General features: G+C 37.1%; 1 protein-coding gene and 1 long non-coding RNA gene across 3 annotated transcripts; both read right to left on the bottom strand.

The window, feature by feature from the left end:
• Positions 1 to 1,938: 1,938 nt before the first annotated feature.
• On the bottom strand, positions 1,939 to 4,464 carry LOC127988406 (uncharacterized). The gene is made up of 3 exons (XR_008161633.1): positions 4,287 to 4,464; positions 3,662 to 3,719; positions 1,939 to 3,540 (listed from the first exon to the last, which is right to left on the bottom strand). It is a non-coding gene; the product is annotated as an uncharacterized LOC127988406 (long non-coding RNA).
• Positions 4,465 to 9,752: 5,288 nt separating this feature from the next.
• LOC127988403 (beta-1,3-galactosyltransferase 2-like) lies at positions 9,753 to 16,912 on the bottom strand. Of its 2 annotated transcripts, none has more exons than XM_052591153.1 (3): positions 16,763 to 16,912; positions 16,383 to 16,472; positions 9,753 to 11,270 (listed from the first exon to the last, which is right to left on the bottom strand). In XM_052591153.1, exons 2-3 carry the CDS (start codon positions 16,406 to 16,408, stop codon positions 10,193 to 10,195), a joined length of 1,104 nt encoding a protein of 367 aa, XP_052447113.1. In that variant the 5' UTR covers positions 16,409 to 16,472; positions 16,763 to 16,912; the 3' UTR covers positions 9,753 to 10,192. The 2 variants fall into 2 exon arrangements, with proteins under 2 accessions (XP_052447113.1, XP_052447112.1); XM_052591152.1 differs by lacking the exon at positions 16,763 to 16,912 and adding an exon at positions 15,334 to 15,597 and having other exon boundaries at positions 16,383 to 16,452.
• Between the last annotated feature and the right edge of the window lie 3,041 nt (positions 16,913 to 19,953).

The raw sequence follows: 19,953 nt of genomic DNA, 5'->3' as shown, positions 1-19,953 counted from the left end.
TCAAATAAATGAACGCTTGGAATGAATCATGAATTACATTCTGCATGATAAAATATAACGATTTCACAGTGATCTTCTGTAATTTTTTTTTTGTTACTAACTTACTACATTACTGTAGTAAAACCATGTTTTACAACGTTTTATACATGTGAGGACGAGCGGAGAGTATACCATCACGTGATTAGCCTAAATGTTAATAAATTAAGTGTATCAGCAATCATAAATCATAGAAGAAATTTATTAGAAATATAGTTATGTAGGTGACGAGGATCACTCGTCGCTTTGTGTAAGTTCCAGTACGAAACAGCGCGGGGGCGCACCTGTTATGATTTTCCGATGGTAAAAACAAATTATATGTTGTTGTATTGCTAATCAATATATTGTTTTTGGCCAGCAAATGTGATTCTTTTTTTTTCTTTTTTTTCGTCAATAAAACGGCGACGGCGCCTGCCCCTGCCGGCATCACATTACATTTTCATCTACTGTTACAGGTTACAAACTAGTTTTTGTAGCTATATAGACTGAGCGCTCAGTTTTTCCTGTGGTAAAATGCATTTGGCCAAAATAGCATTTTATAAAAGATGAAATGCAACTGTATGCACAGGCTATTTAAGTGTTGGCTATGACTAGATGGCAAATGCTAGCCCTCTATCTCTCTCTCTCTCTCTCTCTCTCTATCTCTCTCTCTCTCAGGCGACGTCCCGCATGTCTCAGTCAGTGAGTCAGTCAGACATCAAATAAATAAAATATGAGCCTTTATAGACATAGTGTTTAGTAGTACTTATTAAAACAACAAGATATGTATTTACCCTTCGCAAAACTGTTCAGCTCAGCTGTTGTCTACTGTGCGGCTGCTGTGGAACTTCAGTTGATTTAATGAATATAGAGGGGGCGGAGTTATCAGCTTACTGACAGCTTGAGGATCGAATAAGATTTACACAAGCTCGTTTTAAGAACTTTAATTTGCTAAATATTTGTAAAACAGACAGACAGACGTAAAGGGTGACCAGTAGCATTGATAAAATAAAATAAAAATAATTTAATAAAAAACACCACCAAAAAAAAAGGGCACTTCGGAGTGTAAGGGCAAAAAGGGCATGTGCTCTGCACAGGTTGAGCCCTACCTGTGCACGTGCCTGTCGTTGTAAAATTACATTTGAGAAAATGTCCGGGTGGCTCGTCTGTAAATGTCTTTTCAAATTGGTTGTGTTCTTGCCACGAATGAGCGCTCTGCGTGCTTTACACTTTGTTTTGTTTTGTTCGTCGTCAAACGTGAAGTGAGCTGTGGACATTTTGTCGCTCTTTTAGACAGTAGGGACTTTAAGCAACAGCTGCGAATGGAACGTGACTTTTGTAAATCTTATTCGATCCTCAAGCTGTCAGTAAGCTGATAACTCCGCCCCCTCTATATTCATTAAATCAACTGAAGTTCCACAGCAGCCGCAAAGTTCGCCGTCACACCGCTGTAGCCAAGAACGTAAAAGTCACTAAGCAACGGTAAAACAGAACAGCGCAACGCAGCATTAATTCATTTATTGAGATCCAAAAAAATATATAATTTAAAAAAGCAAGAGAAGGATTGCTTTTGGCGTTAAATGACAATCTTTTGTCAGAAGAGGAGTTTTTAATATTGTATGATGTAAATAAGTCTAAAAACATAACATTTATTTACCTAACCTCTCACGTTGTAGCGACTCCGGCAAATCAGCTGTTCTCCCGTAGTAGACCGTTAAATTAGAACGTCAGAAAGTAGCAGTTAAATTCGCGCAGGCGCAATACAACGCCAGAATGGCGTTGCCCAGAGCCATATAGAGAGAGAGTTGCGACAACGGAAGTTCGAAATGTTTGGTTGTCACGTGATTCGTGTAGACTTCAAATAGTTCCAGGAAGTGCATTGGCGTCCATTCAAACTGATAGAGTAGAGTGACAGAACTGCGATTTCTGGTAATAAGGAGTCAATAAATGCATTTATTTTATATGTTTATACAACACACTGACATATGTATGTAGCATGAGTATGTAGTTACAGCGATGTTGTTTTTAAAATATCAAATCGGGTAATATTTGAGGATTAGTGTTCAATTACCGTTATTTTAAAAACATATTTCAGGCTAACGTTAAGTTTTATAAACACGGGTTGCTGTTGCCTTTTTACGTTACATATTGTCCATTTTTTCACTGATCTAATGTTAACTCATGTCATATCGATGACTTTCAGGTAGTACAGAGACAGGCTGGTAACAGGTGATTTTCAGCTCGCACCGCACTATGGGTCAATTAACTGTTACCAGCAGTAATTAGCATGTTAAATAAATGTAAAATGAAGCTTACTGTTTATAATTCTTACAATTACATATAGTAATATAATTATGTATTATAAATAATATACCTACTATATCTAGTATAATTCTTACAATACTTATTCATGTACACAATATATTCAGGTTTAAAACAACTTAAGCATGCTCGTATATAAACATGTACACTGCCATTCAAAATGATGCTGAAAATTCAGGTTGGCATCACAGGAGTATATTCCATTTTAAAATAGAAAACAGTTATTTTAAATTGTAATTATACAATTAACTATTTACAGCAATTCATGAATACATTTCTAATAAATTTAATAGCATGACAAGCATTTTGTATGTGTCCTTTCTTTCATGTTGTCCTTGCATAGTCTCCACCATGGTTTACTGGGCTGCATGGGGATGCTCCACTCAGTCAGAGAAAGGTGTGCGAATGTATGGCTTCCCCGCTGACATAGAGAGGAGAAAATAATGGTTGGCTCAAGTCAGCAGGAGCAATCTAAATACAAATAAAAATTACAACAACAAAAAATTGTTAGGTAATTATACTTACATTTATTTGCACTTTTTACATTGACAATGTTTTACTAGAAATAAGGAACAAGCAAAGCCTTGCAAAACCCAGGGAGCTGAGACTCATGGTGAGACATTGCAGGGAGTCATCAGTGTTACCTATAACTGTGCATTTAACCACCATGTGATATGTACTGTAAGTGGGTAGACAAAAAAAAAGGTGTGTGTGGAAACTAAACTGAAGTCAGTATGCAGACAAATTGCAGCAATGCAATTTGTCATGACCAAAAAATTCAAGAGTAGGCTGAGACCAGATGCTATTCCCACAATCTTTGTACACCGTCCTGTGGTCAAAAAGAGGAGGGCCCTGCTCCACGATGCACCCCTAGACCTGTGAACATACAAGAAATGGCTGCTGATTACAGCTATGTTATTTCAGGTGATTCATATATAATAAGTACAAACTCGTACTAGTTGAAGTAAAGTGATGTGATATTTTCAATATTTAAAATTAGCAAAACCATGTATTCTATCTCTATCAGTTTCAAAGGTTGAGGAAAAAAGAACGAGGACACTCAGAGAAAGGAAAGTGAGAGTGAAGAAAAAGGACATGGCTAGAGAGGAGAGACAGGGACAGGTGACACTGCCCAGTCAACCAGCAGCAAGTCAGTCAGCAGCCAGTCATCATTCCTGTGAACCATCAGCCAGTTACCAGGGTCTATTAAAAAAATTTAAGAGACAAGAAAAAAAAATAAAGATCAAGCAATGCAAAGGCAGCACTAAGAAAAATAATGAAAATTCAGCTATCAAAAAAAAAAGGTCCCCTCAGCTCTCCTGACCTGCATCCTCACTGATGCTCCATCACAGAACACTTCAGTGGCACCACTAATCCTCCACCTACCAGAACCCACAGAATATTACAGTATGTTACTTTTATACACTAACAAGTCTAAGTATATAATACAGTATTATTATATAATAAAGACAGGTAATGACTAAAAACACTCCACCCATGTTTTTGCAAACTCAATTCACTCTAAATGTATATCAATAGGGTGCATTTTATTATTAAGTAATTGAATACGTGTAATAAGGAACAAACTTTATAACCTCATTTTTACCACTTCCACTCACCGCTGTCACACGTTATATTGAACTAACGTAATAGGCTATGTAACGTTAGCTAACTTTCCCCACCCTGCAAAAAAATATGTTTATACTCCTTTTTTTCTAATTGCAAACACGATGGATGAAACTGAATTATGAGAACAGATTTTACAATTATTAGGGTGTTCGTTACTAACTTTATGCATCTCCAATCCTAGCCTAATCTGTTAGTTATCTGATAACAAACCTTAAATCTACTCATTTAATGAGTGATTATCTACTAGAAGGTTTTAATTTGCAATTTATTGTTATTAAGATGTACTGATAATATTCAATCTTATTATTTAAACGTCTTACCTGTTAAAAGTGCGTCGCAAACGGTTTGTTCTGCTGCATCTTCTACGGCGCGGCATCGGTTTGCCGCTACTTCCGGGAACTATTGAGAGGCTCCACGAGCCGCCATTGCTGTAAAAAAAGCGTTCCATTGGAGTCAATGGAGTTGTCGCAACTCTCACTCTATATGGCTCTGGCGTTGCCGTTCCACCAGAGGCTGTTGCTTAAAGTCCCTATCACCTCTTCGAATGCCGACTTCCCGGGAGCTCATAAAAACTGAAAACCTTCGCTTCACGTCTCAATAAGTCAGGCTCTGATTGGTTCTCTTCTCTCATGCAGTCTGTTCTGTTTTGCCGGTTCTTTTGCTCATTCCTCGCATCTCTCCCGTCTGCTGATTTGATTTTCGTCACAATCTATTTTCGTCTCGTCCTTTATTCGTTGACGATAATGTCAGTCAATTTAGTCATAGTTTTAGTCTCCATCAGTGCCTTCTATTTTAGTTTTCGTTTCGTTTTCGTCGGCAAAAATATATTCGTGACGAAAATAATGACGAAAATATTTAGTCAACGAAATTAACACTGATTTGAGTTTCCCAGTAAAGAGTTTGCAGCAGGTGTGTGTGTTGTGTGTGTGGCAGCAGCACTTTACTGAGGCGTCAGAGCACAGTTGTGTTCACACTCTTTCAGAGCACGCGAGAGCGGTACGTCTGATTATCAATACAGCATTCTGTATGTGTGTGTGTGATTCTGCTAAATGATTGTATGCAGTGGCGGACTGGCCATCTGGAGCACCGGGAGTTTTCTAACTCAGTCAGTGCAGCCACAGCGGCTCAAAAGCACTCGTCAATGTCATTTTTTTTAACCAATCAAATTGAAAAAGGCGGGATTTACTGTTCACAGAAGCTGAGCTGAATGCGAACTGAGGTAAGATGTCAACAGCTAAACATAATAAGACAATTCAGCAATAGTTTTCAGGCATGCAAACTATAGGCCGACTGGCCTTTTTGAATTTCTCAGATTTTAATGCCATTTACATTGTTTGCCACAGCAGACATTTGTATCATTATATTTCTTAAAAAGTTTCACGGGTTTAAGAAAATGTAAAAAAAAAAAAAAAAAAAAGGAAAAAACAGTAAAACTATATTTCTCAAACTTACTCTAGAACAGTGGTTTTCAACCTATGGTCCGCGACCCACTGTATTGCAGGTGGGCTGCCAATTATTTTCTGTTCATTTCCAGTCCATTCTAGGGCTGTGCGATTAAAATAAATAGTCATAAAATCACAATTTGAGCGCGCGCGATTTCTAAATCGCTTTATAGCATGATTTTCCACAGCCCTGACCTCCCGTATGCTATCCGATCCAATCAGAATGCAGCGCGCCTAGCACGAGAACAGAACAGACTCCAGGTTCACACACTTTCTGTGATGCGCCTTTTTTCTGAGCCCATGTTAATGGATCAGAGCGTTCACACTGCACGCGGTAAAAGGCTAGAAATAAAAACATGCGAAAATAATTAATATCTAACACATGAGCATAGAGAGAATTGTGAGTGCACAGGACGCAGTTTAAGTGAGAGAAGACACGTTTTAAGTGCTTGCACTCTCTCCGCGCAGAGCAGCGTGTATAGAGCAAAGGAAATCTGCGTGCGAACAGAGAGATTCGCATTCGTGCATTATTTTAATGTGCTTTCGCGTTATATTTATGCGCTCTTGCTGCTGACCGCATACACATACTGTATACACACTGCAAACACCTGAGGCACTACTCTATGAACAATGCATGGCAAAAAAGAAAAAAAGAAGTCCCTGTACACGGGATTTTTTTATTTTTAATTTTTTGCCATAAGTCTATACATCTTTAAAATAGTGATAATTTTGACTTATGTCTGTTCTAGAGACGTTACAATTTTTTGATAAACTCTAATTGGTTTTCTTTTGGAAAATGTTTCAAAAGACTGTAAAAGCATATCGGTGTGTGTCACAATTGCAAAAAGAAATCACAAAAATAAAATTTGTCCATATCGCACAGCCCTAGTTCATTCAATAAATACAGTTAACAATCTAGCTTCTGAGTACTAAGTTATTAACCCAACAATAGCGGGGTCAGTTTTTGAAGTGGGCCACGCAAACATATGTGTGTGGTTGTGTGGGCCGCGAGCTGAAAAAGGTTGGGAACCACTGCTCTAGAACATATGGAAATCTGAAGACTTTTGCTTTCGAGTACCGTAATTAGAAAAGTTATATTTTTATATTAAAGATATTTTCATGTAAATGGTTTAATGTTTAAATGTTTTTTTTTTTTTCTGATCAAAGCTGAATTTTCAGAATCTTTACTCCAGTCTTCAGTGTCACATGATCCTTGAAACAACCTTGTTGAATAAAAGTATTGACCGGATGTTGATGTTTCACATTTTCCACAAAAATATCAAGCAGCACAACTGTTTTCAACAGTGATACTAATCAGAAAAAAATTTATTCGAGCAAATAAGCATGTTAGAATCAGAGTAATTATGCAGAAAATTCCACTTTGATCACAGAAATAATTATTGTTTACAGCTATTCTAAATTATAACTCTATATATTTCACATATTACAGTTTACTGTTTAATTAAATATATCATTTATTAATAATAATAAATGTCCATATTGTGTTTATATTTGTATGTTAGTAAGTGGTGTTAAAAATGTCTCTAATGAGCTGTGGTGGGATTATGGTTTGGTGGGCCACTCTGTGCCAAAAAAGTCCATGGCCACATTTTAGCCCCAGTTTGCCCCTGACTGTACGCACTGTCCATGAGCACACAGCTGATGGTGATGATGACATAGCCACAACCCCACCCCCCACCCCAGCCTGTGACCTCAGGGTTACCTTCGTTCCCACAGATCCAATGTACATGTCCTCGTCGCTTGTCATGCATGGGAACCCACAGGCTTTATAGAAATCTCTAACCCCTCTGCCAGTAGCGAAGAGTGAAAAGACCTTGAGTAAATATTTTATCTTCAGGTCTGAGATCAGTTTGGTTCTCTAATGGGTCTACTTTGATTTCTGATATATATAAGCACATATCTGTTTGCCTGTGTGTGCGTGAGTGGAATGTTCTCTTAATGTTTGTGGTTTGGATTGGACTGCAAAAATTCAATTAATAAATGCACAAGCCCTGTTGAAAAATCCAGCATATGCTGTTTAGGTGTGATTTGAAGCACTGGTCATGAGCTGGTTTAAGATGGTCCTGAGCAGGAGCTAGTTGTTTAGGACCAGCTAAGAACCAACCAGCTCATGTCCAATTAAGGACCAGCTTAAACCAGTTTAAACCAGCAGCAACGCTTCAAACATACCTAACCAGAATATGCTGTGTTTTCAACAGGGAGTACACACAGATATGCATAATGTACCTTACTCCTAGATCTGGCAAAAAAATGCTTAATAGCTAAAACACAACTCAGGTCTCAGTAGGCTAAACAAGCATGATTTATATGAAACAGCTTGTAGATGTTTTAGCACTTGAACTTTTCACACCTTCTTTGAAGTCTGTGTGTTGACATACTGGCTTAATTAAAGAAATGAATGAAGACCTTTGGGTTATTTTTTTAAAGCTTAAAGCTTTGAAGTCTTGGGTGTGATTCAAAAACAACACTGAGTTTTTGCTTCTGATGCTTGTTTGTGATGGGGAAAAAAGTTTACCAAGAGTCACAACAGAGGCGCTGGTTGTTTATGAAAACATATATTGTGAAGCTTTTGCCAGATGTCAAATGTAAAGTGACACCAGAAATTTCAAAGGTCCAAACATAAAACACAGACACTATTTACACACTGTCCTAGTGTGAAGAAATTTAAATTATAGTTTTCAATTCTACTAGAGGACTAGATTTTCCTCACTAGTTGAATTGAGAACAGTATTTTCCAAGACTGATTTCTATTTTAAAGTTGATCTTATGCAGCAAGGGTTCATTCCGTCCTGAGACAGCTGAAGGGAGTAAATGGACCACTCATTTACAAAAGCAATGGACCCTTTTCACAAGACTAATGAAGTTCTTAGCCATGCATATTACTAATTAAAAAAAATAATTGTTGATATATTTACATTAGGTAATTGGTGAGTTTTTAATTACATAATTTAGATTTTTTGATGACTACCTGACTGGTCCAGGGTCACATTTGACATCGTTCTTTCTTCTGACTGACGTCTCTCAATTTTGCATACAGTATAATCCAAATGTGTGATACCATGTTATCAGATTTTATTGGTAATTTAAATCTTAAATTCATTTAAATCTTAAAAAACGGAGCTCGTAATTGCAATCTATTATAAGTAATAATAATAATAGTTTCTTAGATTTTGATCAAAATTACCTCGATTGATCATGGCAAAAGGATTAAGGTGTGCTCATCTGCAATACACCTATATGTAAATAGACGTTTAGATGTCTTTAAGTTGTTTATGTTTTAGAATGTATGCAAAACTGACATCTTACAGACATCTGCCAGATGCTTGTACACAGCAGAAGCTTTCCAGATCAAGTTATCTTTAACCAACATCTTGCAGATGTACGTGAGCAATCTGGGTTCAGTTAAACCCATTCAAATTTTCAAGTAATCAGTGCTTTATTGTGGCTCATAATTTAACTTATGTAAACAGCTTGCCCTAATTCACTGACTGAACAGTAATTAATAAGAGTCACCAGCAGGGTGCAGCATTTAACAGGAATGTCTAAAGACATTGCTTATCCTGACCAAACGAAAAAGTAAAACTAACCATCATTGGTCGTTTCCTTGTAGGATATCAACATTTTTTCATACATTTCATGAGTATGCAGGTCACATTCCTATGTAAATCACGGAAATAATTTATGCTGGTGTGTCATAAAAGAGGCAAACATGATGTTGTGTTACTGTGTGACCACTTCATGGAGCCATATACAGTATCTTAAGAAATCTTCAGATCATTACTGAGAAAGCTTGCTGTCTAGTCTTCAGGTGCTAGTGGCTAGTGATTGCATTTTAGGCTTCAAAATTCATAAAGCTTGTTGATTACATTGATAAAATGTCTAAGAATCATAAACTTTTGTTGGTCACAGAGTTTATTTCCTGGAGTAATTCCAAACCCAATGGAGAAATACTTTTACTTTTTGTGAAGAGAACAAGGGTGATGAGTTGGCCTGCCGCCCACTCAAACAGGAAGTTGGAAGGATGTAGAACTACTTGTTCATATTACCGGCAGTGAACCTGGTAAAAGTAATCTAATTCATATTAATTTTAGCATAGTCAAAACCGGCTCTATCCTGATTTGCATAATATCCTGTGTGAGAGGCTACAATTCAGAATAGTGCATCACAAAATGTCCTTATAAAAATCTAGCACAGTTCTATCCAAAACAAAAAGAAATGCAAGGCCGAGATTGTTTAAGAATATGAACCTTAAATGTAAAATGAAAACCTTAGAGGTTATAGTAATGACTGTAAAATAAAACAATTCACAAACAAAAATAGATTTATATACATTTATTTACAAATTTGTAGTTTCACTGAATACTCTTTTTAGACCACGGAAGTACATTTGAGTTAAAAATTTTCACTGAACATTGACCGAGAAAAACATTTCATTAATACTTCAAAGAGTAAATCAGTTGTAATAATAACTCATGAAAAAAATAAAAATGAAAAACATAATGCACATAAATCAAACCTTTGTTCTGGCCAACAGAAATGCTAAATTAACTTACAGTTTCAGTATACAAGATAATTATGACACCAGATGACAACCTGCCCCAACAGAGATTTATGGAAAAACACATTTGCTTTGCAAACCCAGTTCAACCTTTCAGTTAAAATTGTTATTTATGTTTGTTTATGTAGTTTTGAGTTAATTTCATAAAACTATAAATTTCAACTTTAAAGTTGTAATAGAGCCCATGAAACTTTATTGAAATGTTTTATGAGGGCCTCTTTACGTCCTTCCAGATGTCTATTAGCTGCTGTGGGGATCCCAGGATTGTCGTAATAACTCTAAAAAAATCTTCTCGATTATATTGTCCCAGATAGGCTCTAAACTGTGAAGGGTCTGGGGGAGATGAGGGTACAATGCCCAACTGTTTCAGACAAGCACCCACATATGCATCTTCTATGTTAAAGGGCTTTATTTCCTTGGAAGCCTCAACTATTTTTTCTGGCAGGTCATTGGAGAAAAGATATGCCATTCCCAGCAGGTACGTGGGGTATGTCGGTTCAGGGTACAATTCCTCTGAGACGTACCATTTAGAGTTTTTGTTTCTGACAACAGGCCGGTTCCACATCAAATACCCTGTGATGTAGTTCTGTCTGGGTGTGTTGGGTGACAACAGCAGGGTCATCAGGTTCTCCAGGCCTATGTACATATCAGAATCAACCTTCATAGCATACGCTGCTTGAGGGCAACGAGTGGCCAGCCAGTCCATGATCACCATGGTCTTTATGGTCAGATTGAAGTAGGAGTCCACAAAGTTGCTCTGCAGTAAATCTCTGTGTTGTCGACTCTCTTCCTCCAGCTTCTGTTGAGCTTCAGCTCCTCCAGTCAAACCCACCAAGAACAGAGTCAGCACTGCTTTTCCCTGCACTGAGCTCTCATTCCCCCATGTGCTGCGGATGGCGTTACGAGCCTCCAGCTGATGGGGGGCCACAGGGACCATCAAGACCAAGAACGGATCCTGCTTACATTTATCAGGTTCATCCAGCATGAAATTATAGTTGCTTGGATGAGCCACATGATGATAGATAGTTGTACCTCTTGGTTGGATTTGTTGATTTGGCAAAGGTGCTAATAAATCATTTTGAGAACGATCAGCCCAATTGCTATTAATTACCTCAGCATGAGTCCAATTCCTGATTTTAGTCAACCAGGTTTGAGAGTATGCAATTGTCTCAAAAGAGAAATCTGAGACATAAGCAACAGCAGACAGTAAAAATGCTAATGTGAGCAGCAGAATAAATGTCTTTTTAATGTGACGCATAAACGAGCCACTATCCTGAGCCAAGCTGCAGAGGAAAAAAGAGAAACAGAAATAGTGAGACCATAGTTGAAATGTGCTTTTCGAATACGCCTGTAATTTATTACCAACTCAAATCTTTACCCTAATCTATTTAGGTTTTATGAAATTTAGGTAGGCCTACATGTGCTTCATATTTTTTTTCAGTTAAAGATGGCTTGTAGCTCAGTTCATCAGATGTATGTGATTTGACCGATTCAGTGAGCTGAATCATCAAAGTATAGATTTCTTAATCGCAGGCTGGAGGACAGAAAGGTCTATTTTAAAAGTAGTTTTATTCTACAGATTCCCATACGACCTTCTGTTTTGCCAACGTTTCTGAAGCAGGCATCTGATAAACATGCTAGCCTATTACCCACATAGCAAATTTCTCCTGGCCCAGATCCGGGCCACACAATCACTTTTCCCTCGACCCAAGTACCACAAAGAATGATGGCCCTGAAGTGGCCCAGAACTGGATTAAAGACTAGGGCCGCACATGGGCCGTAACTGGCCCGAATCTCAGCCAGTTAATCACCTTTAACCCCTTTCTAGGCACCTCCTTTTTTGGCATAGAGACAGAAATGACATACCCAAAATAAAAAGGTTTCTGCTCATGATTCTTTCTGACTAGATACATATTCAACATATGTTCACAAAGCTGACACTTTAAAGTTTACTGTTCAGGAATCAGAATCACTCAGACTGTTATGATAATAGAGATATATAAGCTCAAACATAAAAACAAAAATAAAAATATTAAAAACATATTTTTTAAATGTATTTAAAAATTTGTTGATGTAAGATATGAGTTTAGAAATAGAGTGCAGCTAAAGCCACAAGTCTTTCAAAACTTCATTAGAAATTTCATAATCTAATCTGTAAAACTGCGAATTTTATGAAATATTTTCTAAGGCCATGTCATGTGTGTTTTTTAGAGAAGGCAAATCAGATTGATTTATGGCTCTTGTCATCTCTGTAAGATCTCACATGTAAACTCTCCTGTGTATTTTGTGTGTGTTTGGCTGTGAAAACTGCCCGATTCATTATTCCATTGTTCTCACCAAACGAGTCTTTCACACCTCCGCCAGGTATGACACATTATCTACATTATTCTTTTATCATTATTCTTTTGTTTTTATTCCACCTTTATTAGCCTTGATTGTGGTTTTTCAGGCTTTACAAAGCAACAAAGCAGCGATCTCACTTCAGTCTCTCTTTGCATTTAGCCCTTATTTATCAAAAGTCTTACTATAAAAATACAACAAAACATTTTCCTATGACCTTACGTGAATTATTGTGACAAAAATGCATTATGAAGAAGAAAAGCACCTGCTATTAGTAGCATCGGAGCTAACGTTAGCATCAAGCTACATCAGACAATTTATAAAATTATTAGTACACTTTTACTCAAAACTCACTTTAAACGCTGATCGAGTGTTTATAATAACTTCCTTTAGCGATCAGGAGTGGAATTTGGTCGTTTACTGTTGTAAAAATATGTTATTTGTAGCCTTTTTCATCGCTGCACAAGTTAGCATTTCCGATGTACATTTTAGATTTTTTTTATAAAAACGCCCCAGATCTCAAGAAAATCTCATACCAAGCTTTACTATCGTAATCGCGGGTTTATTATTCGGATATTTCGTGTGTACAGAGGTGTTTCAGTGTTGTTTTGGCCAGATAACTACCAGGAAGTGTGCAGGAAGAATGTGACACGATGTGGCGGTGTCCATATATGACACTCTAAGATTGACACTGGCAAGGCCCAATCAGAGTCTGAGCCACACACAGCACGAGCTGTGACCACTGCGCACACACACAGATCGCTGGGAGAGGCTGTTTATCATCAGATCGCGTAAATCCGTGGAAAATGAATAGAAATGACGATTCTGTCTGAAGAAATATGAAGTAAACATCAGTAAATATATCCATATATCTCCGCAGATATGCATCTTTTGTCTATAAATCCTTATTGACGCTGTTCAGTGAGTCTATGTGAACACAAATAAACCACAAATAAAACATATGGCATAAAACGGATTTATTATTTTGCACTTCTGACAAAAATCACTAAATATCTGTCACTGCAACAATGTTTTATCAAAATATTGGTCAAATATCGAAGCTAGAGTCTTTAAACTTTCAATTGATGCACAGTTTGTCCAGATGAAGTAAGACAGTGATGTTTAATGTGCTGTGAAAGTGAAACAATAATAAACTGGGGCCGTCGGCGATGTTTGCACGTAAAGGGGTTTTAACTGGCCCTTAACTGGGCCAAAAGAGGTTTTATTATCGGTACCAATTCTAACTCTTAATTAAACCAGAATCTCCCAATCTGAGCCACACCTGAGAATTATATAGCACAGGCCCAACCCAGACAGCAAGCAGTTTCAGCCCAGATCCGGCCCACATCTGGCCCCCATGGATTTCACTTGGGCCAGATGTGGGCCGGATCTGGGCCAACACTATAACCCACACATCATGTAACTGTGCAATAAAAAAAACCGTATTGCATTGGTTTTTCTATTTATTTTTATAAAGAACAAATCAACCAATAAAGAGTGAGTGTATAAAGTATACCGTCTAAGAGAAACGTAACAGATAGACACATGTAACTTAATCATAATAATTTATTGCAGATGCTTCAAAGAGCAGAACCACAGTAATTCAAATGACGATGCATTGCAGTTGCAGTCCTCTCCGGCAGAATATAATAGACTTGTGAGGAGCAGGGAATAATTTTAACTGTTAAACGCTGAAAATACTATCCGATCCTCTTTGTCAAGGCACGCGTTTCTCACATAGACAGTATAAGAAATGGACACAGCGACCCCATTGGATTCAACGGAGACAAGTGAAGTCAATTAGAAGCACTTATTTCCTGGGGGTCAAGCGTACTGCGCAGACTCAAACTGAGCTTGATGACGTAGATGTTACGTGAGCAACCTGTAAGTCTTCTAACCGTTGTGCCAAGAGAAATCTAAATCACCCACCAAATCTTCCAGAGAAGGCGAGCGTGAACAGGAGCAAATTTTGGTAAGTATTCTAATTAATTATCTCCCTTGACTTTATGCCTCCACGTCCCCCCGATTACCTCATAGACAGTAAAAGATTGCCTGCGAGCTTCTCCTCCTGTCCATACGGTAATTTCTCTACTGTGCGACAGAGAGTCGCACAGTAGAGAAGATACAAGGTAATGGAGCCTTTTATACATTTTCGTGTTTCTTTAGAAATAATGAATGGACAAATGGAGTCTTTAAACGCTTCAGATGTACAGTTATTCGCTGTCAAAGTGACGCCAAAATGAATGGGAGTCAATGGAACGCTAACAGCAGGCGGGGGTCTGCTAGACAATGGCGGTGCCCAGGGGTGCTTCAAAAAAATATGAAACCCTGCCCCCCTGGTTTTGCGTTCAAAACAGGCATCACCGGAAAAACGGCATGTCGCAATCTATGACGAAACCGGTGAGAGCCAATGAGCGTTTGATATCTCTGCCGTAAAACATGTTGTAAAACTTCTTAATGGCACATTTTTAAATAGTTACTATAGCTACAGAGGAAGGAGATCCAATTTGGATTTGTCCCTCACACCTAGTATCAAATGGATACAGGATTTAAATACAAATAAAATACTTTTGTGATCATTTTATCTAATGCTTGTGCATGACAGCATACTAATAAAAATGATGTGCACCCACTCTCTATTATAGATCAGTGTGTGCCTCATAGTAAATCAAATAAATATTACATGATAATGGTGAAATGATCTCTCTCTCTCTCTCTCTCTCTCTCTCTCTCTCTCTCTCTCTCTCTCTCTCTTCATGTAAGGATTCTAAGATTATTTGTACCAAGAATAAAAATATAAAATTTAATAAAATTATAATTAAGTGCAGTTTAATGCACTTGACTGATTTGCTTAATTTTGAAATGATAATTTTTCATTCTGTTTTGACTTGCCATTTCAAAGACTTCATTTTAACAATACTACAATGTACATTAAAATGTCTGTGATCATTTAACCATTAGCATGCAATATTGTATTTATCTTGTTTTTCATGGGCCACATATCACCTGACTGATCTTGGCCACACTCCTCCCATCAACAATCGGCCCGGATATTGTTTGCCGGATCCCCGCTGTGCCGTCATTGCCACACATTGCCCAGCTCTGGCTGAAAGGGTACATCCCATTGCCGACATTAGGCCAGCAATGCCAGCTTGAGGCCACATTTGAGCCAAGTCCGTTTGCTATGTGGGTAGTTGATGCTAGGCTAGTCATCATATTCATGAATAGTGGGAGAAAGCGTTTTGCTGTAGGTGGATCAAAATGACATTTCTGAAATACATTACATACATGAATTACGGTAAGGAAACAAGTTCTTCATCAAATGCAGTACTTATTTTGACAGTAAGGCATTTCAAACACTTGCAAATGCTATTTTTGTGTAAATGTGTTCCAGAGGATCAATATTTAACAGGGATACTTGAATCAATATGTTATCTAGCCTATGCCTGCAGGTTATTTGCACTGGTGTTTAATTTCCTGGTAAACCAGCCAACTTGACATATATTTAAGATACAATTAAAAAGTAATTCTTACACTGATAAAACGTGTACTTTACAGCATACACTATTCTATGTACGTTTCTGAATATATATATATATATATATATATATATATATATATATATATATATATATATATATATATATAAATCACATGAATGTAATCACGTAAATGTACATCATGTAAAAGTAAAAGTAGTTATAGTTTGCCAGTAATGGCAGTTTTGTTATGAAATCTCAAGTCCTAACATTTTACTTTGTTCCCTGCTTCAATAAAACATTTCTTCTTCCTCTGTATCATCTTACATTTGTCTTTCAGTTTCCCTTTTCCATTACAAACTTAAAGACACTGAACAAAAACAAAGTGAAGTATACATAAAAATATATGTTTAGATCTGGTCACCTTCTAATTAATGCAGATATGTTCAGTTTTACCACAGCTAATCATTCTAATCTGACTTCAGTCCGATTCATTTCAAAGCACATCGAGTTTCTTAGATCGCAAAAAGACTTTGTACGTAAATAACACAAATAACATGAAGCATAATCACTTACCTTTGCCAAATGCTTTTAGTAGCCATTCTGGGGAGTTCGGCTATGATCTTACTGCTTTACATATCCCCTGCTGAAATACTGGTTTCGTACCTAGCAATAGTTTAGGTAGGGGTGGAGTTAAAAAGCAATTGTTTTTGCACCTGTGATGTACAGGTGAACAAACCCAAAACCAAGACATACCATTCTTTATTGATACTCATTTTGTATGTAGATAGATAGATAGACAGCATAAAACTACACACACACATCAGGAACCTATGGGAACATCCTCTCTAGGGTATTGTCCTCATTATGTGGGATTTGTTTTGTTGCTGTGAGTAACATAATAGCTACACATTTTGCAAGAGCCCTTTAATTGTCAGAATGAATTTGAGTCTTACAGGCAATGAGGTGAAACACGTAATCCTTGAAGGTCCATATATTCAATGGAATAATGTTTCCTTGCCAAATGTACTTGAACAGTGATGCTCGCTCATCTCCAGGAAACCTGCCATATTTCTTTTTAGTTTGTTTAGACTGATGTCTGGAGTTTCACTGGATACTTTAGCTTTTGTTCACGTAGGGTTAGCACAAGCTGATGTGCAAAAGCAGAAGCATGGTTGTGAAACCAGTATTTCTGGTTGTTTTCAGCTTTGTATGAGCCAATAGCCCAAACAGTTGATACATTAAATGTTTTGTTCGCAATACACAATATCCTTTTTATAGTGTTGTTGCCATAGCTGTGCAGAATCCACCCATGCAGTTTCAGTTAATGTTACAAAAGGATTCATGTAGTCCCAACCCAAGTTAATATCAAATTATTTTACATACTTAAGTGGACTGAAAACATTGAAGTTGTGACAGTAAGTTCTTGTTTAGTTTTTTTGCTCACCAAGTTTTGCTCCTTGTTTAGTCACTTGGTCACTTTTGCTTACACTCTTTGGTGCTGTATTAAAAAAATCATTTTTCCATTCCATAATTCAGTTAACCTGATATTCATTCCACAGAAGGTCACACAGGTTGAAAACAACAAACATTTTCGGATGAACAATTTTTTAAATTATAAGTTGCTTGTTTTAGGAGTCAGTTATTTGTTTAATATGTAAACATACTAAATATATCTGTAATTTAATACCATACTGCAGCAGATAATGCAAACATAAAAAAACAGGAAAAACAGGCCTAATAACTGCTAGTCATAGTATTGTGATTTTACCGACCAACTCCAAACAGGCGATGAAAGTTCTTCATATAATGGATATGTGAAATGCAAGCAAAATAAAACAAATAGGAATAACCAGACGTGACGGTTTAATTTCTGGAAAAACAAATATAGTCCTACTAATGGGTTTTAAGTTCACAAATAGACTGCACATTAATGACGCATGAAGAGCATGTAAAGAGTTCTAATTATGCACTACCAAACATGGTGCTCAAAGTCTATGTTGCTTTAAGATATGATATGACCAACATATGACTATTTGCATTCATAAAAAGGAATGAACCCTTCTTTCAGTCTAAAAAAATAAAGAACCACAATTTCAAACTGTTCTTATTCTTGACAAATTATGCTTGCTCCTTGTTTTAATATATATATTTTTAAGTAACACTTCATTTTAATGTGTCCTTGTTACACATATTACATGTAAGTTATGCCAGAGGCAATTTATAAGAGACATGCCACTTCCTCAATCCTCAGTACAACTATATGAGGAAAACCCGTAATGGCAAAGAATGGCGGTTGTGTGCACATGTCCCGCCCCTCCCGCTGGAAAACCAGTCATCTGCTTTAAACAGCCAAGCCGGGAAACATTTAAGCCTATGGTCTGGTTCCACTGACGTATGCGCTCAGTTGAGGAACCCTTGCGCATGCGTAGTAAAAGTATAACCTGTGGGCAAAAATGCATTTTAAACCTTATTTTTGGGGCAAAGTCATCAAAAAATTGCAGCGATTTTTATCATATTTTACTGCTGTTTCTATACATGCAGTTTTTTTGTCCCGGTGACAAGTGAAAATACAGTTCTGACTCTATGCCCATCCATTTAGATAGGAGCCTGGTCTTGTTATTCTGAAATAGCTGCCTGGAGGCGTTGCCAAGATGGCGGCCGAGTAGCACGACTTGCCTAAAAGGACTTTGGTAATTACAATACATGCAAGTAACCCTTAACATGTTGCCTATTTCACGTGTAATGTCCTTTTTATAAAAGAGCAATATCACACAGGTGGTAGAAGGCAGTAGGTAATCACAACATGAGTATAGCTTCAAGTGTTATATTGCATTTATATAACAGCTAGATTGCAGGTGTGTGTAAATGCATGAGAAACAACAGCAGTGTCTTTTAAAACCCTCTTTTGTGTAGAACTTCTTTCTGCAGTGGATACAAATATGGAGTGTAAATAGTGTAGACTCAGCCAACAAGGCAGGCTATTTGCATTTAGTGTAAATAGACACTCCGTATTTGAATAACTCAACCCACCAATGTGTGATTGGGACAGTCTGAAAACTGAAAACAGACACTTATCAAGCTAATCAGTTTCGGTGGCTTAGGTGGTAAGGTGATTGCTTTTTGACGCGATCGACCCGAGTTCAAACCCACCTTGTGCAGAACTTTTTTTTTTTCCCTTTTCAAATCTTCATATCGCATCGGAAAGGAGTCTATTTTCAATAAAAATGTAGGAAATAATAAAAAATTTGAAAATAAAGTATTGAGTAGGGTTAGGGTACGTGAAGGGAGGGCTTTATTGTCCCAATATGGTGGCATTCATTTAATAATTTCGATTAAAATTATAATTTACACTCTGTAATATGATGTTATTATGTTTCTGTGTTTGTAGTTTTTTAACGTGTTTGTAGTTTTGAACCAAATCCTTTGCCAAAGCGCAGTGGATGGGTAATATAGCCATTAGAGTATGTGGATCCATACTTCACAAATCTAAACAAAATAAGGCCCTCGTTTTGTAATGAATGTATTAAGTCTTAGTTTTTGTGCAATGGATGGGTAATATAATATTAGCCATTAGTGTTTTTGGATCCATAAAAATATACCTGAAATTAGGTGCATTCACACCGGAGGAAGGTTTCCTAGAACTATCGGCAGAAGTTCCTGCTTTTTGGTATGTTTGTATTTAATTCTAGGAATAAATGTTGTTCAGTTGCTTTGATGCAATGCATTTTGTATAAAGCGCTTTATAAATAAAGGTGACTTGACTTGACTTCAGAATTATTAACAAACCACATATTTGAAGTCTAAACAAGTACATTCTCACTGAAAAACTCCTAAAGCTACATTCTGTAATATGATTACAGTATTACTTTTAAAATGATAGCGGGTTTGGGCTTCCATCGTGATGCTCGCTGTGGAAAATACTGCAGACAAAGTGATGCAAACAGTGAAATGGTCAGGGCCCCGGTATCAATTGAATACCACACTCATCTCAGCCAATCAGATTTGAGGACCAGAAAATAGTCTTTTGAACTGTAACCGTCCATTTAATTAGAAGAACAATGCTGTGTGTTTTTGAACAGAATTGGCTCATAAACTTAATCCATTTAAGGTATCAGGCTTCACTGGTCCCGCGGCATTGTTTTGA

Source organism: Carassius gibelio, chromosome B22 (genome assembly GCF_023724105.1).
Source record: "Carassius gibelio isolate Cgi1373 ecotype wild population from Czech Republic chromosome B22, carGib1.2-hapl.c, whole genome shotgun sequence".
In the NCBI taxonomy this organism is placed as follows: Eukaryota; Metazoa; Chordata; class Actinopteri; order Cypriniformes; family Cyprinidae; genus Carassius; species Carassius gibelio.
The sequence above is the reverse complement of the archived record's forward strand: the minus strand, read 5'-3'. Positions and strand labels throughout refer to the sequence as shown.